The following is a 21811-nucleotide window of genomic DNA, read 5'->3' as shown; positions in this document are numbered from 1 at the left end:
CCTTGTCGAAAGCCTTCTAAAAGTCCAAATATACCACACCAACTGGTTCTCCTTTGTCCACTTTACTGGAAACATCCTCAAAAAATTCCAGAAGATTTGTCAAGCATGATTTCCCCTTCACAAATCCATGCTGACTTGGACCTATCATGTCACCATTTTCCAAATACGCTGCTATGACATCCTTAATAATTGATTCCATAATTTTACCCACTACTGAGGTCAGGCTGACCGGTCTATAATTCCGTGTTTTCTCTCTCCCTCCTTTTTTAAAAAGTGGGGTTACATTGGCTACCCTCCACTCGATAGGAACTGATCCAGAGTCAATGGAATGTTGGAAAATGACTGTCAATGCATCCGCTATTTCCAAGGCCACCTCCTTAAGTACTCTGGGATGCAGTCCATCAGGCCCTGGGGATTTATCGGCCTTCAATCCCATCAATTTCCCCAACACAATTTCCCGACTAATAAAGATTTCCCTCAGTTCCTCCTTCTTACTAGACCCTCTGACCCCTTTTATATCCGGAAGGTTGTTTGTGTCCTCCTCAGTGAATACTGAACCAAAGTATTTGTTCAATTGGTCCGCCATTTCTTTGTTCCCCGTTATGACTTCCCCTGATTCTGACTGCAGGGGACCTACGTTTGTCTTTACTAACCTTTTTCTCTTTACATACCTATAGAAACTTTTGCAATCCGCCTTAATGTTCCCTGCAAGCTTCTTCTCGTACTCCATTTTCCCTGCCCTAATCAAACCCTTTGTCCTCCGCTGCCGAGTTCTAAATTTCTCCCAGTCCCCAGGTTCGCTGCTATTTCTGGCCAATTTGTATGCCACTTCCTTGGCTTTAATACTATCACTGATTTCCCTAGATAGCCACGGTTGAGCCACCTTCCCTTTTTTATTTTTACGCCAGACAGGAATGTACAATTGTTGTAATTCATCCATGCGGTCTCTGAATGTCTGCCATTGCCCATCCACAGTCAACCCCTTAAGTATCATTTGCCAATCTATCCTAGCCAATTCACGCCTCATACCTTCAAAGTTACCCTTCTTTAAGTTCTGGACCATGGTCTCTGAATTAACTGCATCATTCTCCATCCTAATGCAGAATTCCACCATATTATGGTCACTCTTCTCCAAGGGGCCTCGCACAATGAGATTGCTAATTAGTCCTCTCTCATTACACAACACCCAGTCTAAGATGGCCTCCCCCCCTAGTTGGTTCCTCGACATATTGATCTAGAAAACCATCCCTTATGCACTCCAAAAAATCCTCCTCCACCGTATTGCTTCCAGTTTGGCTAGCCCAATCTATGTGCATATTAAAGTCACCTATTATAACTGCTGACCTTTATTGCATGCACCCCTAATTTCCTGTTTGATGCCCTCCCCAACATGACTACTACTGTTTGGAGGTCTGTACACAACTCCCACTAACGTTTTTTGCCCTTTGGTGTTCTGCAGCTCTACCCATATAGATTCCACATCATCCAAGCTAATGTCCTTCCTAACTATTGCATTAATCTCCTCTTTAACCTGCAATGCTACCCCACCTCCTTTTCCTTTTATTCTATCCTTCCTGAATGTTGAATACCCCTGGATGTTGAGTTCCCAGCCCTGATCATCCTGGAGCCACGTCTCCGTAATCCCAATCACATCATATTTGTTAACATCTATTTGCACAGTTAATTCATCCACCTTATTGCGGATACTCCTTGCATTAAGACACAAAGCCTTCAGGCTTGTTTTTTTAACACCCTTTGTCCTTTTAGAATTCTGCCGCACAGTGGCCCATCCTGTTCCCTGCCCCGGGCCTCTCCGCCCCCCACCCGCCCCCCCATCTCCCCTCCGTCTCCTGCCTCTGCCTCCCTTTTGTCTCCCTCTGTCTCCCTGCATTGGTTCCCATCCCCCTGCCATATTAGTTTAATTCCTCCCCAACAGCACTAGCAAACACTCCCCCTAGGACATTGGTTCCGGTCCTGCCCAGGTGCAGACCGTCCGGTTTGTACTGGTCTCACCTCCCCCAGAACCGGTTCCAATGCTCCAGGAATTTGAATCCCTCCCTGCTGCACCACTGCTCAAGCCACGTATTTATCTGCGCTATCCTGCGATTCCTACTCTGACTAGCACGTGGCACTGGTAGCAATCCCGAGATTACTACTTTTGAGGTCCTACTTTTTAATTTAGCTCCTAGCTCCTTAAATTCGTTTCGTAGGACCTCATCCCTTTTTTTACCTATGTCGTTGGTACCAATGTGCACCACGACAACTGGCTGTTCTCCCTCCCATTTCAGAATTTCCTGCACCCGCTCCGAGACATCCTTGACCCTTGCACCAGGGAGGCAACATACCATCCTGGAGTCTCGGTTGCGGCCGCAGAAACGCCTATCTATTCCCATCACGATTGAATCCCCTATCACTATCGCGCTCCCACTCTTTTTCTTGCCCTCCTGTGCAGCCCTCTTTCTTGTCCTCTTGCGCTCCGACGCTGCTCCCGCCTCTCGCCAACTGCCGCTGGTACTCGAGCTCCCGCTGGGCCTTTTATAGGCCGCTCCGACGCTGCTCCCACCTCTCCCCAACTGCCGCTGGCACTCGAGCTCCCGCTGGGCCTTTTATAGGCCGCTCCGACGCTGCTCCCACCTCTCGCCAACTGCCGCTGACTCTCGAGCTCCTGCTGGGCCTTTTATAGGCCGCTCCGACGCTGCTCCCACCTCTCCCCAACTGCCGCTGGTACTCGAGCTCCCGCTGGGCCTTTTATAGGCCGCTCCGACGCTGCTCCCGCCTCTCCCCAACTGCCGCTGGTACTCGAGCTCCCGCTGGGCCTTTTATAGGCCGCTCCGACGCTGCTCCCACCTCTCCCCAACTGCCGCTCAGAATATATAGAATGTTATATGTTTATATGAGATCCCCTCTCATCCTTCTAAACTGCAGTGAATAAAGGCTCAGTCGATCCAGTTTTTCCTCATATGTCAGTCCAGCCATCCCGGGAATCAGTCTGGTGACTCTTTGCTGCACTCCCTCAATAGCAAGAACGTCCTTCCTCAGATTAGGAGACCAAAACTGAACACAATATTCCAGGTGAGGCCTCACCAACGCCCTGTACAACTGCAATAAGACCTTCCTGCTCCTATACTCAAAACCCCTAGCTATGAAGGCCAACATACAATTTGCTTTCTTTACTGCCTGCTGTACCTGCATGCCAACTTTCAACGACTGATGAACCATGACACCCAGGTTTCATTGCATCTCCCCTTTTCCTAATCTGCGGCCATTCAGATAATATTCTGCCTTCGTGTTTTTGCCACCAAAGTGGATAACCTCACATTTATCCATATTATACTGCATCTGTCCACTCACCCTGCAGCCTCTTAGCGTCCTCCTCACAGCTCACACCGCCACCCAGTTTAGTGCCATCTGCAAACTTGGAGATATTACACTCAATTCCATCATCTAAATCATTAATGTATATTGTAAATAGCTGGGGTCCCAGCATTGAGCCCTGCAGCAGCCCACGAGTCACTGCCTGCCATTCTGAAAAGGACTCGTTATCCCGACTCTCTGCTTCTTGTCTGCGAACCAGTTCTCTATCCACGTCAGTATATTACCCCCAATACCATGTGCTTTAATTTTGCACACCAATCTCTTGTGTGGGACCCTGTCAAAAGCCTTTTGAAAATCCAAATACACCACATCCACTGGTTCTCCCTTGTCCACTCTACTAGTTACATCCTCAAAAAATTCCAGAAGATTTGTCAAACATGATTTCCCTTTCATAAATCCATGATAACTTGGACCAATCCTGTCTACTTTCCAAATGTGCTGTTATTTCATCTTTAATAATTGATTCCAACATTTTCCCCACTACTGATGTCAGGCTAACCGGTCTATAATTACCCGTTTTCTCTCTCCCTCCTTTCTTAAAAAGTGGTGTTACATTAGCTACCCTCCAGTCCATAGGAACTGATCCAGAATCGATAGACTGTTGGAAAATGATCACCAATGCATCCACTATTTCTAGGGCCACTTCCTTAAGTACTCTATGCAGACTATCAGGTCCCGGGGATTTATCGACCTTCAATCTCATCAATTTCCCTAACACAATTTCACGCCTAATAAGGATATCCTTCAGTTCCTCCTTCTCACTCGACCCTCGGACCCCTAGTACTTCCGGAAGGTTATTTGTGTCTTCCTTTGTGAAGACAGAACCAAAGTATTTGTTCAACTGGTCGCCATTTCTTTGTTCCCCATTATAAATTCACCTGAATCTGACTGCAAGGGACCTATGTTTGTCTTCACTAATCTTTTTCTCTTCCCATATCTATAGAAGCTTTGGAAGTCAGTTTTTGTGTTCCCGGCAAGCTTCCTCACATACTCTATATTCCCCCTTCTAATTAAATCCTTTGTCCTCCTCTGCTGAATTCTAAATTTCTCCCAGTCCTCAGGTTTGCTGCTTCTTCTGGCCAATTTATATGCCTCTTCCTTGGATTTAACACTATCCTTAATTTCCTTTGCTAGCCATGGTTGAGCCACCTTCCCCATTTTATTTTTACTCCAGACAGGGATGTACAATTGTTGAAGTTCATCCATGTGATCTTTAAATGTTTGCCATTGCCTATCCACCGTCAACCCTTTAAGTATCATTTGCCAGTCTATTCTAGCCAATTCACGTCTCATACCTTTCCTTAAATTCAGGACCCTAGTCTCTGAATTAACTGTGTCACTCTCCATCTTAATAAAGAATTCTACCATATTATGGTCACTCTTCCCCAAGGGGCCTCGCACAACAAGATTGCTAATTAGTCCTTTCTCATTACACATCACCCAGTCTAGGATGGCCAGTCCTCTAGTTGGTTCTTCGACATATTGGTCCCTAATACACTCCAGGAAATCCTCCTCCATCGTATTGCTACCAGTTTGGTTAGCCCAATCTATATGTAGATTAAAGTCGCCCATGATAACTGCAGTACCTTTATTGCACGCATCTCTAATTTCTTGTTTAATGCTGTCCCCAACCTCACTACTACTGTTTGGTGGTCTGTACACAACTCCCACTAGCGTTTTCTGCCCTTTGGTATTCCGCAGCTCCACCCATACAGATTCCACATCATCCAAGCTAATGTCCTTCCTTACAAATTTCCTCTTTAACCAGCAACACTACCCCACCTCCTTTTCCTTTGTCTATCCTTCCTGAATGTTGAATCACCCTGGATGTTGAGTTCCCAGCCTTGGTCACCCTGGAGCCATGTCTCCGTGATGCCAATTATATCATATTCATTAATTGCTGCCTGTGCAGTTAATTCGTCCACCTTATTACGAATACTCCTCACATTGAGGCACAGAGCCTTCAGGCTTGTCTTTTTAACACATTTTGCCCTTTTAGAATTTTGCTGCAATGTGGCCCTTTTTGATTTTTGCCTCCACTTTTACTTTTTTTCTTTCTATCTTTTGCTTCTGACCCTATTTTACTTCCCTCTGTCTCCCTGCATAGGTTCCCATCCCCCTGCCATATTAGTTTAACTCCTCCCCAACAGCACTAGCAAACACTCCCCCTAGGACATTGGTTCCGGTCCTGCCCAGGTGCAGACCGTCCGGTTGGACTGGTCCCACTTCCGCCAGAACCGGTTCCAATGCCCCAGGAATTTGAATCCCTCCCTTCTGCATCACTCCTCAAGCCACATATTCATCTGAGCTATCCTGCCATTCCTACTCTGACTAGCACGTGCCACTGGTAGCAATCCTGAGATTACTACTTTTGAGGTCCTACTTTTTAATTTAGCTCCTAGCTCCCTAAATTCGTCTTGTACGACCTCATCCCGTTGGTACCTATATACACCACGGCAACTGGCTGTTCACCCTCCCCCTTCAAAATGTCCTGCACCCGCTCCGAGACATCCATGACCCTTGCACCAGGGAGGCAACATACTATCCTGGAGTCTCGACTGCGGCCGCAGAAACATCTATCTATTCCCCTTACAATAGAATCCCCTACCACTATAGCTCTCCCACTCTCCTTCCTGTCCTCCTGTGTAGCAGAGCCAACACCGGTGCCATGAACTTGGCTGCTGCTGCTCTTCCCTGATGAGTCATCCCCCTCAACAGTACCCAAAGCGGTGTATGTGCTTTGCAGGGGGATGACCGCAGGGACTCCTGCACTATCTTCCTTCCACTGCTCTTCCTGTTGTTCACCCATCTCCTATCTGGCTATGTACCCATTACCTGCGGTGTGGCCAACTCACTAAACGTGCTATTCACAACATCCTCAGCATCGCAGATGCTCCAGAGTAAATCCACCCGCAGCTCCAGTGCCGCAATGCGGTCTGTCAGGTGCTGCAGGCAGATACACTTCCCGCACATATAGTCGTCAAGGACATTCCCACATAACACAGTAATACTTCATCTTAATAGTGCAGCACCCTCTCAGTACTGCACTAGAATATCAACCTACATTATGTGCTGAAAGCCTGGTGTGGGGCATGAAACAAGGAGCAAGAGTGCTACCAACTGAACTAAGCTGACACTTTTACTTGTGTGCCATATGTGTAATTAAATGCTTCAATTGTGGTATTAAAGGTCAATTTGGTCGCAAATTTTCCATGTAGCATGATCTTTTAAATAACAGCACTCAGCAGCCTGCGTTTGTAAAAATACTAACTTTACTAAAAACTCTACCAGATTTAAGAGGATTGGTGTATAGCAAATATTGTAATCAATACTAACACTCAAGTCTTATAACTGAACCTTCAGATCAGGCAACTGGGGCTGAATCTTTAGCCCTTCCTTCCAGCAGAAACTGGGTGGCAGCGCCCTGAAAATGGAGGGTAATAACTGACTGCTCTATTGCCGTTGTTGTTGTGGCCGTGGCAATTTTTTTCAGGGCCAATGTGGGTGACTGGAGCAGCGTCGCCCTCACTCCGAGTCAGCCCCATTTAAAATAGAAATTGGGATCTTATGATGCCAATATGACCTTCGTTGCCATTTTTGGACAGAACTGGCTGAAATGTGCCGTATCTGTCTGGCCAAAGAGGATCCCCAAAAGCAAATTCCTCTTTTACTTGGTGGGTATGGGAGGAGTAGGAGTGCTCCTCCAGGCTCCAAAAATCCAGTCACTCTGGCTCCTCTTCAAACATTGGGGGTCCACCCATCCCACAGACCTAACATCTTCAGCCTGAGCATTGTCCGGTCACTTGATGTTGTGGTGTCCCAGAACTGGCGGTCTGCTGGGTGAGGGTGAGGGGGTTGTTAGGAATTCACCCCCATCAATCTCAACTTCTAGGCCACTTAAACTTTAAAAAGCAATCAAAGGACAGTGTAACCGAACACCTAGTCTTCCAACCACTGTTAAAACTGCCAAACTTTTATCTTGACTCTTTTTAGCTTAAATATGGAGTCAGTTTCCACAGGTACGCTGACGACACCCAGCTCTACCTCTCCACCACTTCTCTCGACCCTCCATGATCTCTAAATTGTCAGACTGCTTGTCCAACATCCAGTACTGCATGAGCAGAAATTTTCTCCAATTGAATATTGGAAAGACCGAAGCCACTGTCTTTGGTTCCCACCACAAACTCTGTTCCCTAGCATCAATCTGCGGCTAAACCAGATAGTTCGTAACCTAGGTGTCATATTTGACCCTGAAATGAGCTTCTGGCCACATAGCCACATATAACTAAAACTGCCTATTTCCACCTCCGTAACATTGCCCGCCTCCGCCCATGTCTCAGCTCATCTGCTGCCGAAACCCTCATCCATGCCTTTGCTACCTCTAGATTTGATTACTCCCAACGCACTCCTGGCTATCCTCCCACATACTACCCTATGTAAACTTAAGGTCATCCAAAACTCGACAGCCCGTGTCCTAACTCGCACCAATCCCGATCACCCATCACCCCTGACCTACATTTGTTCCCAGTTAAGCAGCGTCTCAATTTCAAAATTCTCATCCTTGTTTACAAATCCCTCCATGGCCTCGCCCCTTCCTATCTCTGCAATCTCTTTCAGCCTCACAACCCCATGAGATGTCTGTGCTCCTCAAATTCTGCCCTCTTGAGCATCCCTGATTATAACTGCTCAACCATCGGTAGCCATGCCTTCAGCTGTTTGGGCCTTAAGCTCTGGAACTCCCTTCCTAAACCTCTCCGCCTTGCTTTCCTCCTTTAAGGTGCTCCTTAAAATCTAATTCTTTGATCAAGCTTTTGGTCATCTGCCGTAATTTCTTATGTGGCTCGGTGTCAAATACATTTGTTTTGTCTTATAACACTGCTGTGAAGCGCCTTGGGACATTTTACAACGTTAAAGGCACTATATAAATAAGTTGCTGTTGTAAGGAAACATAACATTTGAACATGGCTGGAACAGCTGCAGAAATTCTTGGGCTTTAGTATATTTCATTTCAGTTAGTCGTCGGTAGAATAGTAATCAAAATAATAGTTTACAGAAAATGGCAATAACTTATCATTTGTGTGCAATGCACATATTATTCTGTGTGTGTTAGGGTTGTAGAGGATAATAAACCACTGTGTGGATCTTGATGAGATGGGGGACTGAGCCAGTGTTTGGCAAATGGCATTTAACTAATTCAGAACAGCGTCATGTTATCCTAACATACAGAGTAATGTCATTTACCTCTGGCTCAAACAATCCGCTGTATGTTGGATTGGCTGTGCTTCTTCTCTTTCTTTCCTGGCGTCTGCTTTGGATTTCTGTAACCATGAGAACGTTTCTGTTATAATCAAAGAAATTCCAAATGTTTTGTTCAAAACGAAAACTGATTAACGAAAAGAAATATGGTTTAAAGGCTTGATGTTCACTCATGTTTTCTTTAGAGATGCTCAATGTTAGCTGCAATAGTGTGATAAAGGCCCTATATTTTACCATGTCACTATCAATAATCAATTTATGGTAACTATAATTCGAACACTATTCTAACTATATAAAAAACACAAGTAGAGGATTCTGATTATTCTCAAAAGCTTGTAATGTGGCGGAATAAAAACATCAGTTCCTGTAACATACAAAGCATCTCAAATCTATCCATAATCCTTATAATCTTAAAAAACATGAATAGAAAACAAGATGGTAGAGATAACTTGAAAAAAGAACATTTGTAGCTGGGAAAAATACAAGAAAATAGTCAATTGAACCAATTTTATGTACTCCCCACACCAGCTGAAATGATTTCTGATAGAAATGCACTTCCACAGTAAGCCAGACTTTAGGCTTATTTAATTCTCAAGTTGAACAATACAGGCCCAGCAGACTTGCCCTAGGGACAAATAACAAGTTAATGGATTTGTCTCAGCAAATTTTCCTGGAGAGCCAGAGACGGAATCTATTGTTGAGAAACAAATAAATCATTTTACACTAGAAAGTGTCTAATTATATTAGGAATTACTGGCCTGTTATAAAGGTGGCCCAGAATAGTTCTAGTGTTAGATCATTGTGATTCGTATTCAGATGGTTGTTAGAATTGTAGAATCTTGTAGCACAGAAGGAGCACATTTAGTCATTTCTAGATATCATGTGGAGTGAAACCAATTGGCTGATGACTGGTTTCTGTGATGGTGGGGATCTCAGGAGGAGGCCAAGATGGATCCTCCACTCGGCACTTCTGGCTGAAGATGGTTACAAACGCTTCAGCCTTATCTTTTGTACTCGCATGCTGGGCTTCGCTATCATTGAGGATGGGGATGTCCGTGGAACCTCATCCTCCCGTTAACTCAATTGTCCACCACCATTCACGACTGGATGTGGCAGGACTGCAGAGCTTTGATCTGATCCGTTGGCTGTGGGATCACTTAGCTCTGTCTATAGCATGCTGTTTCTGCATGTATGTAGTCCTGTGTTGTAGCTTCACCAGGTTGGCACTTTAGTTTTAGGTACACTTGGTACTGTCCCTGGCACGCTCTTCTACACTCCTCATTGAACCAGGGTTCATCCTCTGGCTTGATGGTAATGGTAGAATGAGGGATATGCCAAGCCATTATGTTACAGATTCTGGTGGAATACATCCCATTTAGTACAGTGGTAGTGCCACACAACACAATACAGACGGTCCTCAGTGTGAAGACAGGAGCTCATCTTCATAACGACTGTGCGACATTCACTCCTACAAATACTGTCATGGACAGATGCATCTGCGACAAGTAGATTGGGGAGGACGAGGTCAAGTAGGTTTTTCCCTTGTTTTTTCACCAGCTGCCACAGGCCCAATCTGGCATATATGTCCTTCAGGACTCGGCCAGCTCAGTCAGTAGTGGTGCTACCGAGCCACTCTTGAGGATGGACATGGAAATCCTCCATCCAGAGTACATTCTGTGCCCTTGCTACCCTTAGTGCTTCTTTCATGTGATATTCAGCATGGAGAAGTACTGATTCATCAGCTTTGGGAGGGCGGTAGGTGCCCATGTTTGACCTGATATCATGAGACTTCATAGGCCCAGAATCAATGTTGAGGACTCCCAGTGCCACTCCCTCCCGACTGTAGACCACTGTGCCACCACCTCTGGTAGGTCTGTCCTGGTTGGACAGGACATACCCAGGGATGGTGGAGGAGGAGTCTGGGACATTGGCTGAAAGGTATGGTTCTGTGATTCTGACTATGTCAGGCTATTGCTTGAATAATCTGTGGGACAGCTCTCCCAATTTTGGCACAAGTCCCCAGATGTTAGTAAGGAATACTTTGAAGGGCCGAGGTGTGCCTTTGTTGTGTCGGGTGCCAAGGTTGATGTCGCGTAATCCGTCTGATTTTATTCTTGATATACTTCTTTGTGGATTTTTGGTACAACTAAGTGGCTTGCTAAGCCATTTCAGAGTCTCAGAGTTAAGAGTCTGCTGTGGGTCTGAAGCCAAACCGGGTAAGGACGGAAGATTTCCTTCCCTAAAGAAAATTAGTGAACAGATGGGTTTTTACGACAGTAGTTCATGGACACCATTACTGATACTATCTTCTTATTCCAGATTTATTTAATTAACTGAATTTAAATTCCCCATCTGCCATGGTGGGAATTGAACTCATATCTCTAGATCATTAAGCTCGGGCCTCTGAATTACTAGTCCAGTAACATAACCACTATGCTATCGTACCCCCATATCAGAACTCCGTGTGCCAACTTGCATCTGTAGCTCAACATCCTTCTTTGTAACACTCCTTGCATTAACACATATCCATTTCAACACCATGCTAGTCAGCTTTGCTTTTTCCCTCCATTTAATTCCTGCTCGAGGATATTGGTCCCGGCACCATTAAAGTGCAACCCGTCCGGCTTGTAATACAGATTGAGGGTGAGGAAGTAGTGTCTCAAATGAGCGTACTATGTTTAAACAAAGGGGACTACAGTGGGATGAGGGCAGAGTTGGCTAAAGTAGACTGGGAACACAGACTAAACGGTGGCACAATTGAGGAACAGTGGAGGACTTTTAAGGAGCTCTTTCATAGTGTTCAACAAAAATATATTCCAGTGAAAAAGAGGGCGGTAAGAGAAGGGATAACCAGCAGTGGATAACCAAGGAAATAAAGGAGAGTATCAAATTAAAAACCAATGCGTATAAGGTGGCCAAGGTTAGTGGGAAACTAGAAGATTGGGAAAATTTTAAACGACAGCAAAGAATGACTAAGAAAGCAATAAAGAAGGGGAAGATAGATTACGAATGTAAACTTGTGCAAAACATAAAAACAGATAGTAAAAGCTTTTACCAATATATAAAACATAAAAAGAGTGACTAAAGTAAATGTTGGTCCCTTAGAAGATGAGAAAGGGGATTTAATAATGGGAAATGTGGAAATGGCTGAGACCTTAAACAATTATTTTGCTTCGGTCTTCACAGTGGAAGACACAAAAACCATGCCAAAAATTGCTGGTCACGGGAATGTGGGAAGGGAGGACCTTGAGACAATCACTATCACTAGGGGGGGTAGTGCTGGACAGGCTAATGGGACTCAAGGTAGACAAGTCCCCTGGTCCTGAAGAAATGCATCCCAGGGTATTAAAAGAGATGGCGGAAGTTATTGCAGATGCATTCGTTATAATCTACCAAAATTCTCTGGACTCTGGGGAGGTGCCATCGGATTGAAAAGCAGCTTATGTAACGCCTCTGTTTAAAAAAGAGCAGACAAAAGGCAGGTAACTAAAGGCCGGTTAGTTTAACATCTGTAGTGGGGAAAATGCTTGAAGCAGGAATGGGGTACTGAGGTTGCATGTTCAGCCATGAACTCATTGAATGGCAGTGCAGGCTCGAAGGGCCGAATGGCCTACTCCTGCACCTATTTTCTATGTTTCTATGGGCCCAAGTTTCCACAAGAAAAAAAACGGGCGCCCCTCCGAGCTGGGCGCCCGTTTTTCGCGCCTAAAACGGCGCCTAAAAAATAATCGCGATTCTGGAGCGTTCTGCAGCTCCTTGTCTGCCTGGCGCGGCGTGCAGGAGGGCGGAGCCTACACTCGCGCTGATTTTGTAAGTGGGAGGGGGCGGGTACTATTTAAATTAGTTTTTTTCCTGCCGGCAACGCTGCACGTGCGCGTTGGAGCGTTCGCGCATGCTCAGTGTGAAAAAAACATTGGCACTCGGCCATTTTTGTAGTTCTTTATAGTTCTTTGTAGCTCTTTGTAGCTGTTTAGTTTTTAAAAATTTTTTAATAAAAGTACATTGCCATCAGCACAGAGGCTTCTTGCAGCAGTGAGAAGGGTGCAGGAAGCCTCAGAAAGTTGAGGCAGCCGTTTCCCGACGACCTCCGCCTTTTGCCGTCGGGAAATGGCTCCTCAATTTCTGAGGCTTCCTGCAGCCTTCTCTCTTTCCCGCCAGCCGTCTGGAACGGCTCCATTTCCCCCCCCCCCCCCCCGCGCGTTCGTCGGCTCCCTTCCCTCCCCCCCGCGTTCGGTCGGCTCCCGCCTGCCCGCGTTCATCGGCTCCCTGCCCCCCCCCGCCCCCGCGTTCGTCGGCTCCCTTCCCTCCCCCCCGCCCCCCCGGCGTTCGGTCGGCTCCTGCCCGCCCGCGTTCGTCGGCTCCCTTCCCTCCTCCTCTCCCCCCACCCCCCCGCGTTCGTCGGCTCCCTTCCCCCCCCCCCCCCGCGTTCGTCGGCTCCCTTCCCTCCCTCCTCCCGCCCGCCCCCCCGGCCCGCGTTCGGTCGGCTCCATCCTCCCTCCTCCCCCCCTCGCCCGCGTTCGGTCGGCTCCCCCCTCCCCCCCCCGCCCGCGTTCGGTCGGCTCCCTCGTTTTGTGAGGCTTGCTGCACCATTCTTCCTGGCTGAAGCACTTTCACACAGGTAGGAAGATGGTTTATTTAATCTTTTCCTTGTTTATAAATGTTTATTCAGGTTGGATTTATTTGTATAATATTTGTATAAGTATAAATAAGGATTGATTGTAGAATTTAATGAGTTCCCTTCCCCCCCCTCCTCGTTCTGGACACCTGATTTGTAACCTGCGCCTGATTTTTTAATGTGTAGAACAGGTTTTTTCAGTTCTACAAAAATCTTCACTTGCTCCATTCTACTTTAGTTTGGAGTACATTTTCACTGTGGAAACTTTCAAATCAGGCGTCAGTGGCCGGACACGTCCCCTTTTGAAGAAAAAATTCTGTTCCAAAGTAGAACTGTTCTACCTGACTAGAACTGCAGAAAAAAAAATGTGGAGAATTGCAAATTCTAAGATAGTCCGTTCTCCACCAGTTGCTCCTAAAAATCAGGCACAAATCATGTGGAAACTTGGGCCCTATGTTTCAATCTCTCAGAATGTTCTGCACCTGTTCAGTGATATCCTTTACCTTGGCACCAAAGAGGCAACACGACCATTCGGCACTCACGTCTGCGATTGCAGAAACGCCATCTGTCCCTCCTATAACAACTGCATTTTTACACTTTCTCGTGCCTCTCTGTGCACCCTGCTGTGGAATTGCTTCTGACTGTACTCCCCCAAGGTGTCAACACTGAATATCAGTTTGTGAGTGCCACACTTCTAGGGGATTCCTGCACTACATGAGTGGGCAAAGATTTGGCAGGTGTATAATGTTGGGAAGTGTGAGGTTATGCACTTTGGCAGAAAAATCGAAGAGCAAGTTATTATTTAAATGGTGAAAAATTGCAAAGTGCTGCAATACAGTGGGACCTAGGGATCCTGGTGCACGAAACACAAAAGGTTAATATGCAGATATAGCAGGTGATTAGGAAGGCCAATGGAATCTTGGACTTTATGCAAAGGGGATGGAGTATAAAAGCAGGGAAGTCTTGCTACAGTCATACAGGGTATTGGTGAGGCCACACCTAGAATACTGCGTACAGTTTTGGTTTCCATATTTAAGAAAGGATATACTTGCTTTGGAGGCAGTTCAGAGAAGGTTCACTATGTTGATTCTGGGGATGAGGGGGTTGACTTATGAGGAAAGGTTGAGTAGGTTGGGCCTCTACTCATTGCAATTCAGAAGAATGAGAGGTGACCTTATTGAAACAAATAAGATTATGAGGGGGCTTGAAAAGGTGGATGCAGAGAGGATGTTTCCACAGATAGGGGAGACTAGAACTAGGGGGAATAATCTTAGAATAAGGGGCCGCCCATTTAAAACTGAGATGAGGAGGAAGTTCTTCTCTGAGGGTTGTAAATCTGTGGAATTCGCTGCCTCAGAGAGCTGTGGAAGCTGGGACATTGAATAAATTTAAGACAGAGATAGACAGTTTCTTAATCGATAAGGGCAGGGAAGTGGACCTGAGTCCATGATCGGATCAGCCATGATCGTATTAAATGGGTTATGTTCTTCCTAGTCTGTCTGATGGTCGCCCGCTCCCTTTCCAAAAGTTAACATGGAGTTCTGATTAAAGATCAGAACATCTTTTTTTCTTTATAGATGATAATAAATTTCCTTTTATTTTGAATGGGATCATGCAGACTTGAAAACAAGTGTCAAAACAATTATACATACAAAACTCCATTTATTTTCCTGAAAGATACGAAACCATCTGAGATAAATACGAAGCGGAGTCAAGGCAGGAAGATTGGAAACAGTCAACCTACACTACTCTTGCAGATCTTCAGCCAGCTGCCTCAGGATTCACAGTAAACAGACTTATGGAAACAGGCCAGCTAAAATCTTTGTTATCAAAGATGGCGACTGCCACAGAGGAGAATCCCAAGACAAAGAATTTGCTTTTTTTTTTTAAATAAAAAAAAAATTAGCACTCTTTCATGATGCGCAATTTGACTTACCTTCCAAGTGCTCTGTAGTAACCAGGCCTAGGGACACCATAAAGGCAAGTTTCTGCAAATGTAAAAACATATATTATTGCAGTCTCTTATAAAGCCAGTCCCATTAAGGGTCAATGATTCTTAACAACAACTTTGATTTATACAGCTCCTTTAACGTAGTAAAATGTCCTAAAGCACTTTCACAGGAGCGTCATCAAACAAAATTTGACACCGAGCCATATAAGGAAATACTAGGACAAACCCTTGGTCAAAGAGGTAGGTTTTAAGGAGTGTTTTAAAGGAGGAGAGAGAGGTAGAGAAATGAAGGCTTAGGGAGTGAATTCCAGAGCTTAGGGTCCAGGCAGCTGAAGGTACAGCTGACAATGGTGGAACGATTAAAATCGGAAATGCACAAGAGGCCAGAATTGGAGGAGCGCAGAGATTTTTCAGGGCTGTAAGAGGTTACAGAGAATGGGAGGGGCAAGGCCATGGATGAATTTGAAAACCAGAATGAGAATTTTAAAATCAAGGTATTGTAGGTCAGCGAGCAGGGTGGGTGATAGGTGAATGGGCCTTGGTGCGAGTTAGGATACGGGTAGCAGAGTATTGGGTGAGTTCAAGCTGTGTTGGGACGTAAGAAAGCGAACTTCTTATCGGAGGCGGGTCCGACATTATATGAAACCCTTGTAAATCTGCTTGTGCCTGATGAGCCAAAGAACACAACGCTTAAAGAGATTTTAACGAAGCTGGAGCAGCACTATAACCCCAAACCATTAGAAATTGCTGAAAGCTATCGTTTTGGGATTCAGAATCAAAAGGTTGATGAAAGTATCAGTGACGACATCGTAGCATTAAAAAAGCTATCGATGCACTGTAATTTTGGAAACTTTCAAAACCGAGCATTACGGGATCGTTTTGTTTGAGAGGTGAAAAATGATGCGATCAGAAGGAAGTTATTGACGACGGATGACTTGACTTTTGAGATTGCTTGTCAGACAGCGAGGTCAATGAGCATGGCCGAACAATATTCCCGAGAATTAAATAATGATTACGGTCGTCAGTCAACCGAGGTAAATCACCTGCAGGTTCAAAGTAAAAGAAGGGCTTAGCCGAAAGTCTCAGAAACTGGAAATTCTAATAGAGTGTCGAAGTCGTGCTATAGGTACCTGGGACAACACATTGCTCAAAGTTGTCCATACGTGAAGGCAGAGTGTTTCTTCTGCAGGAAGACTGGGCATCTTGCCAAGGTATGCCGACTGAAGGGTAAACCAGTTTTCAAAGCTATGAATCCAGCGTTCAAAGCTATGAGTAGAAATCCCAAGAGACTACAGAGCATGGAAGAACAACAACAGAACGAGGAGATGTTAAGAGTTACACGTCATCAGGAGCACGAGGTTAACGGACAGTGATTCAGAAAGCATCAAAATCCACATAGATGTTGTTGGATTCAAGGTACCAATGGAAATTGACACGGGTGCATCCGTGAGTGTAGTACCGGAGTCACTGTATCTCGACAAATTGCGTGATTTTCAACTGGAGAAATCCAAGATAGAGCTGCGAGGCTACTCGGGGGAGAAAATTCCTGTGGTAGGTTGCATCACCGTACTGGTGAAATATAAAGATCAATTTCAGAACTTGCCTCTAATAGTAGTGAAAGGAGACAAGTCTGCCTTACTAGGAAGAAATTGGTTGAGCTCACTGAAGCTGGATTGGAGTAAGATTTTCTGTGTGGAAGCGAGATTTTCATCAACGGATGAGGTTATCAAGCAGTATCCGAAGGTGTTCTGCGAAACGGGCAGTTCGATCCAAGGCTTCAAGGCGAGTATCAGGGTACAAAAGGATGCTAAATCGGTTTACTACAAGCCACGTTCCGTCCCATATGCAGTCAAGGAGAAAGTTGAGCAAGAACTCAAAAGACGAGAGACTGAGAACATTATTTGTAAGATAGATCAATGTAATTGGGCTCCACCCATTGTTGTTGTACCTAAGTCCGATGGCAAGGTAAGATTGTGTGGTGATTATAAAGTAACCGTAAACCAGGTTCTAGAGGATAATGTCCCCAATACATTGCTGAATATAGAAGATTTGTTCACAACACTGACAGGTGGTCAGATCTTTTCAAAACTGGATCTTACGAATGCCTACTTACAGCTTGAACTAGATGCGGAGTCCAAGTCATGTTTGACTATAAATACTCATTTATGCCTATATCAATTTAATAGGCTACCGTTTGGAGTGTCTTCCGCCCCTGCCATATTCCAAGGGGTGATGAACCAGATTTTGCAAGGTATTGAAGGGGTAGTATGTTATTTGGATGACATACTAATTTCAGCACCAAATAGGCAAATTCATAATAACATATTGAATGAAGTCCTCAAACGGCTAGAGAAGCACAGAGTACGAGTGTCTACTCGCAAGTGTGAGTTATTTAAAAATTCAGTGGAGTACTTAGGGTACAGAGTAGACAAAGATGGTTTACATCCAACCATGGAAACATTGGATGCAATTAGAAATGCACCACTCCCAGGAATGTCACTGAACTTAGTTCAAAAGACCCAAGAATGAACGATTATGGGAAGTTGCTACCAAATTTGGCTACAGTATTACATCCACTGAATGAACTTTTGAAAAAACAGGACCATTGGAAGTGGTCAAAAGATTGCGATACAGCATTCAAGGAGTGTAAAAGCAAATTGGTAGAGAGCACCATGTTAGTTCACTATGACATATCTAAGGAGATTAAGCTATCATGCGGTGCCTCTCCGTATGGAGTTCCACCATACCATCCTGCTTCAAATGGTGCAGCAGAGCGCTCTGTACAAATTGTAAAACGTGACCTCATAAAACAAATGTTAGATCCAAATCCAAGGAAACGACAGTTGTCATTGGATCACAAAATGGCTAATTTTTTGATTACATATCGAAATACTCGTCCTACAACTACTGGTAGAACACCAGCAGAGTTGTTTCTCAAACGACAGCCACGAACCAGATTCTCATTGTTAAAGCCAAATTTGGCACAGTCCATAGAAGAGACACAATCAAGACAGAAAGAGAATCATGATAAAGGTAGAGTAAAAGAGAGAAGTGTGAAATTAAACCAGAAGGTGAGAGTGAAGAACCATCACCATAAATGGTTAAAGTGGTTACCAGGAAGAGTGGTGAAGATATGTGGTCCTCGCACATATTTGGTAAAGATGTTTGATAATGGACAGGTTAGGTTTGTTCATATTGATCATATTTTACCTATAGACATGGAAAGAGTTAAGGTGGGAATGATTCAATTATTTCTGACTCATTAGATAGTTTTGATACACCAGTAGCTAATCCTAAATCCAATGTACTGGAAACAAATCCAGGAGAGAATCAGAATGAAAGTCTGAGTCCGAGTCAGGAAAACAAAGAGCCTGAAGTTAGAATGAGTTCAAATGAAAATCAAGGGAATTCTTCAGGATGAGCCTCGAATGAGTTTAGATTCAACACCATGTTTGGAAGGTTCTGTTCGAGAGCAAAGGTATCCTCTTCGAAACAGAAAACAAGTGGTAAAGTTAAATTTGTAAATATGCAAAAAAAAAGTTTATATCCTGTGTTATGTATAAACATGAAGGTTATGTATGATGTTTGTTATGAGGGCCTCTTCATTAAGGAGGGAGAAGTGTAATGTCTGTAAGCTTGTAATGTTTGTAGCTCCACACTGTGGATGTGGACGTATTGTGTACTGCAAGTGCAGGGTTAATAATAAACAGAACCGGCAGATTTCCGGAGACTTCTGAGAGAGCTGCCTGTCATGTTAGGAAGCTGTATGTGCTTGTGCTCTGTGAATATATCACAGAAGCTAGATAGGGCTTCTTGGTGCGTCAGGATAGGGAGCTGGGATGAGCCTGTTCCACTGGATGAAGTGGAAATAAATTACTCAATTAAAAGTTAACTGACTTCCAGGACCAACTTAACTGAAAGGAAACAGTGGGGGGGTGTCGTGAAATAGCAGAGGAGGAACACACAACAGCAGCCTAGTGGCAGAAGTCTATGTCATCACACCATGACAAGCAACTGTGGACATAAGCAATTGCCATTATAAATCTCTGCATGCTATATTAAAATATTGACAAACAAGTTACCAAAAATTCATGACAACAGCAAGAAAGATTTGTAGAGAAGAAATGTAAGCCCCATGCAAAATTTTTAATATATAGATTAGCTTAGATGAATCCTGACAATAAGCCTGATTCCACCACTCACAATTTCCTTTTGTCCTTTGCTATCACATCCCCGACTCTTAAACAATTTATTTAAATGTTGTGTTGAAGTGCAAATTTAAAGTAAGGAGATGTAACCGCTCCCTCCTTCTTCACGTTGAGCAGGTTTACCTCAGGATTTTCTTCTCTCTTCGATTTTACAGAAAGATGGCCCTGAGGTTGTTCTCCTGAAGTTTTCCTTTTTTCTGTCAGGTGTTCTGTTTGGGTCTGAGTTTGCGGCTGAATGATTAATACCTACAAAAATGACAAAAAGTGAGTGACCATACAGTCACAAGATTCCATTTTTAACTTACATAAGACTATACACTCAAGTATAATCTTGAACGCTGCATTCAGATGATGAAAAAAAATGTGAAACATTAACTTACAAAAACATCTTCAGGACAAGCTCATGAAGTACATAAATGTTCATTTACTATTTAGGGCAGGATTAATCTTGACCTGACTCTTAATCCAATAATAACTGAGGGGGGGGGGGGGGGGTTCCAACTAGCATTGCCACTTGCTACCCCCTGCTGCCCACCTTTCACCACCGACCCAAGCCAAGCACCCATGCCTTTCCCCAAATATGCCACTGTCAACGTACCCCCAATAACGCTCACCATGTTTTTCTTAGCAGCAACCGGCATCACCCTCCCCAATGCTCCCAAACCCTTCGCCAATCATCTCACTACTCTCCGTCTTTCCGATACCCACATCCCCGTCCCACGAGATCCTGGAGCCATCTTCCCAGTGCTCACAAACACTTGGACTACTCTCCCATAGCTCAAACATTCCCACCTACCATTATTCACCCTCGAGCACTCATGCCTTCTTGTTCTCTTGCACTAATTTTTGCTACCACCTTTTATTCATCATCATAAGCAGTCCCTCAGAATCGAGGAAGACTTGCTTCCAGTCTTAAAATGAGTCCTTAGATGGCTGAACAGTCCAATACGAGAGCCACAGTCCCTGTCACAGGTGGGACTGTTAGTCATTGAGGGTAAGGGAGGGTGGCACAGATTTGCCGCATGCTCGTTCCGCTGCCTGCGCTTGATTTCTGCATGCTCTCGGCAATGAGACTCGAGGTGCTCAGCGCCCTCCTGGATGCACTTCCTCCACTTACAGCGGTCTTTGGCCAGGGACTCCCAGGTGTCGATGGGGATGTTGCACTTTATCAGGGAGGCTTTGAGGGTGTCCTTGTAATGTTTCCTCTGCCCACCTTTGGCTCGTTTGCCGTGAAGGAGCTCAGAGTAGAGCGCTTGCTTTGGGAGTCTCATGTCTGGCATGTGGACAACGTGGCCTGCCCAGCGGAGCTGATCAAGTGTGGTCAGTGCTTCAATGCTGGGGATGTTGGCCTGGTCGAGGACGCTAGTATTGGTGCACCTGTACTCCCAGGGGATTTTTAGGATTTTGCGGAGACATCGTTGGTGGTATTTCTCCAGCGACTTGAGGTGTCTACTGTACATGGTCCATGTCTCTGAGCCAGACAGGAGGACGGGTATTACTACAGCCCTGTAGACCATGAGCTTGATGGCAGATTTGAGGGCCTGGTCTTCGAACACTCTTTTCCTCAGGAGGCCGAAGGCTGCACTGGCGCACTGGAGGCAGTGTTGAATCTCGTCATCAATGTCTGCTCTTGTTGATAAGAGGCTCCAGAGGTATGGGGAATTGTTCACGTTGTCCAGGGCTGCGCGGTGGATCTTGATGGCTGGAGGGCAGTGCTGTGCGGCGAGGACAGGTTGGTGGAGGATCTTTGTCTTACGGATGAATAGCGTAAGCCCATGCTTTCGTATGACTCAGTAAATACGTCAACTATGTCCTGGAGTTCAGCCTCTGTATGTGCGCAGACGCAGGTGTCGTCTGCGTACTGTCGCTCAACGACAGACGTTGGAATGGTCTTGGACCTGGCTGGGAGATGGCGAAGGTTGAACAGGTTCCCACTGGTTCTATAGTTTAGTACCACTCCAGCGGGGAGCTTGTTGACTGCGAGGTGGAGCATGGCAGCGAGGAAAATTGAGAAGAGGGTTGGGGCGATGACGCAGCCCTGTTTGACCCTGGTCCGGACGTGGATTGGGTCTGTAATGGATCCGTTGGTAAGGATCATGGGCCTGCATGTCGTCGTGGAGTAGGCGAAGAATGCTGGCGAACTTTTGGGGGCATCTAAAATGGACAAAGCTGCTCTATAGACCCTCGCAGTTGACAGTGTCAAAAGCCTTTGTAAGGTCGAAGGCCATGTATAAGGGCTGCCGCTGTTCCCTGCATTTTTCCTGCAACTGTCACGCTGCAAAAATCATGCCCGTTGTGCCCCGTAGGGGACGAAATCCACACTGTAACTCCAGGAGGAGTTCCTCAGCCACAAGGAGAAGATGGTTGAGGAGGACTCAAGCGACAACTTTCCCAGTGGTTGATAGC

General features: G+C 45.3%; 1 protein-coding gene across 1 annotated transcript in view; it reads right to left on the bottom strand.

The window, feature by feature from the left end:
• The window catches only part of phf21b (PHD finger protein 21B), a 214022-nt gene that overhangs the window by 34282 nt on the left and 157929 nt on the right, over positions 1–21811 (bottom strand). Inside the window, exons 7-9 of the mRNA XM_070900554.1 lie at positions 19529–19651; positions 15183–15234; positions 8617–8693 (exon numbers count right to left, since the gene is read on the bottom strand). Of these exons, the coding sequence (XP_070756655.1) occupies positions 8617–8693; positions 15183–15234; positions 19529–19651 (252 nt within the window). The remainder of the gene's footprint in view (positions 1–8616; positions 8694–15182; positions 15235–19528; positions 19652–21811) is intronic.

This window comes from Pristiophorus japonicus, chromosome 15, assembly GCF_044704955.1.
Source record: "Pristiophorus japonicus isolate sPriJap1 chromosome 15, sPriJap1.hap1, whole genome shotgun sequence".
Taxonomy (NCBI): Eukaryota; Metazoa; Chordata; class Chondrichthyes; family Pristiophoridae; genus Pristiophorus; species Pristiophorus japonicus.
Note: the sequence above shows the minus strand (reverse complement) of the source record. Positions and strands in the feature narration are given on the sequence as shown.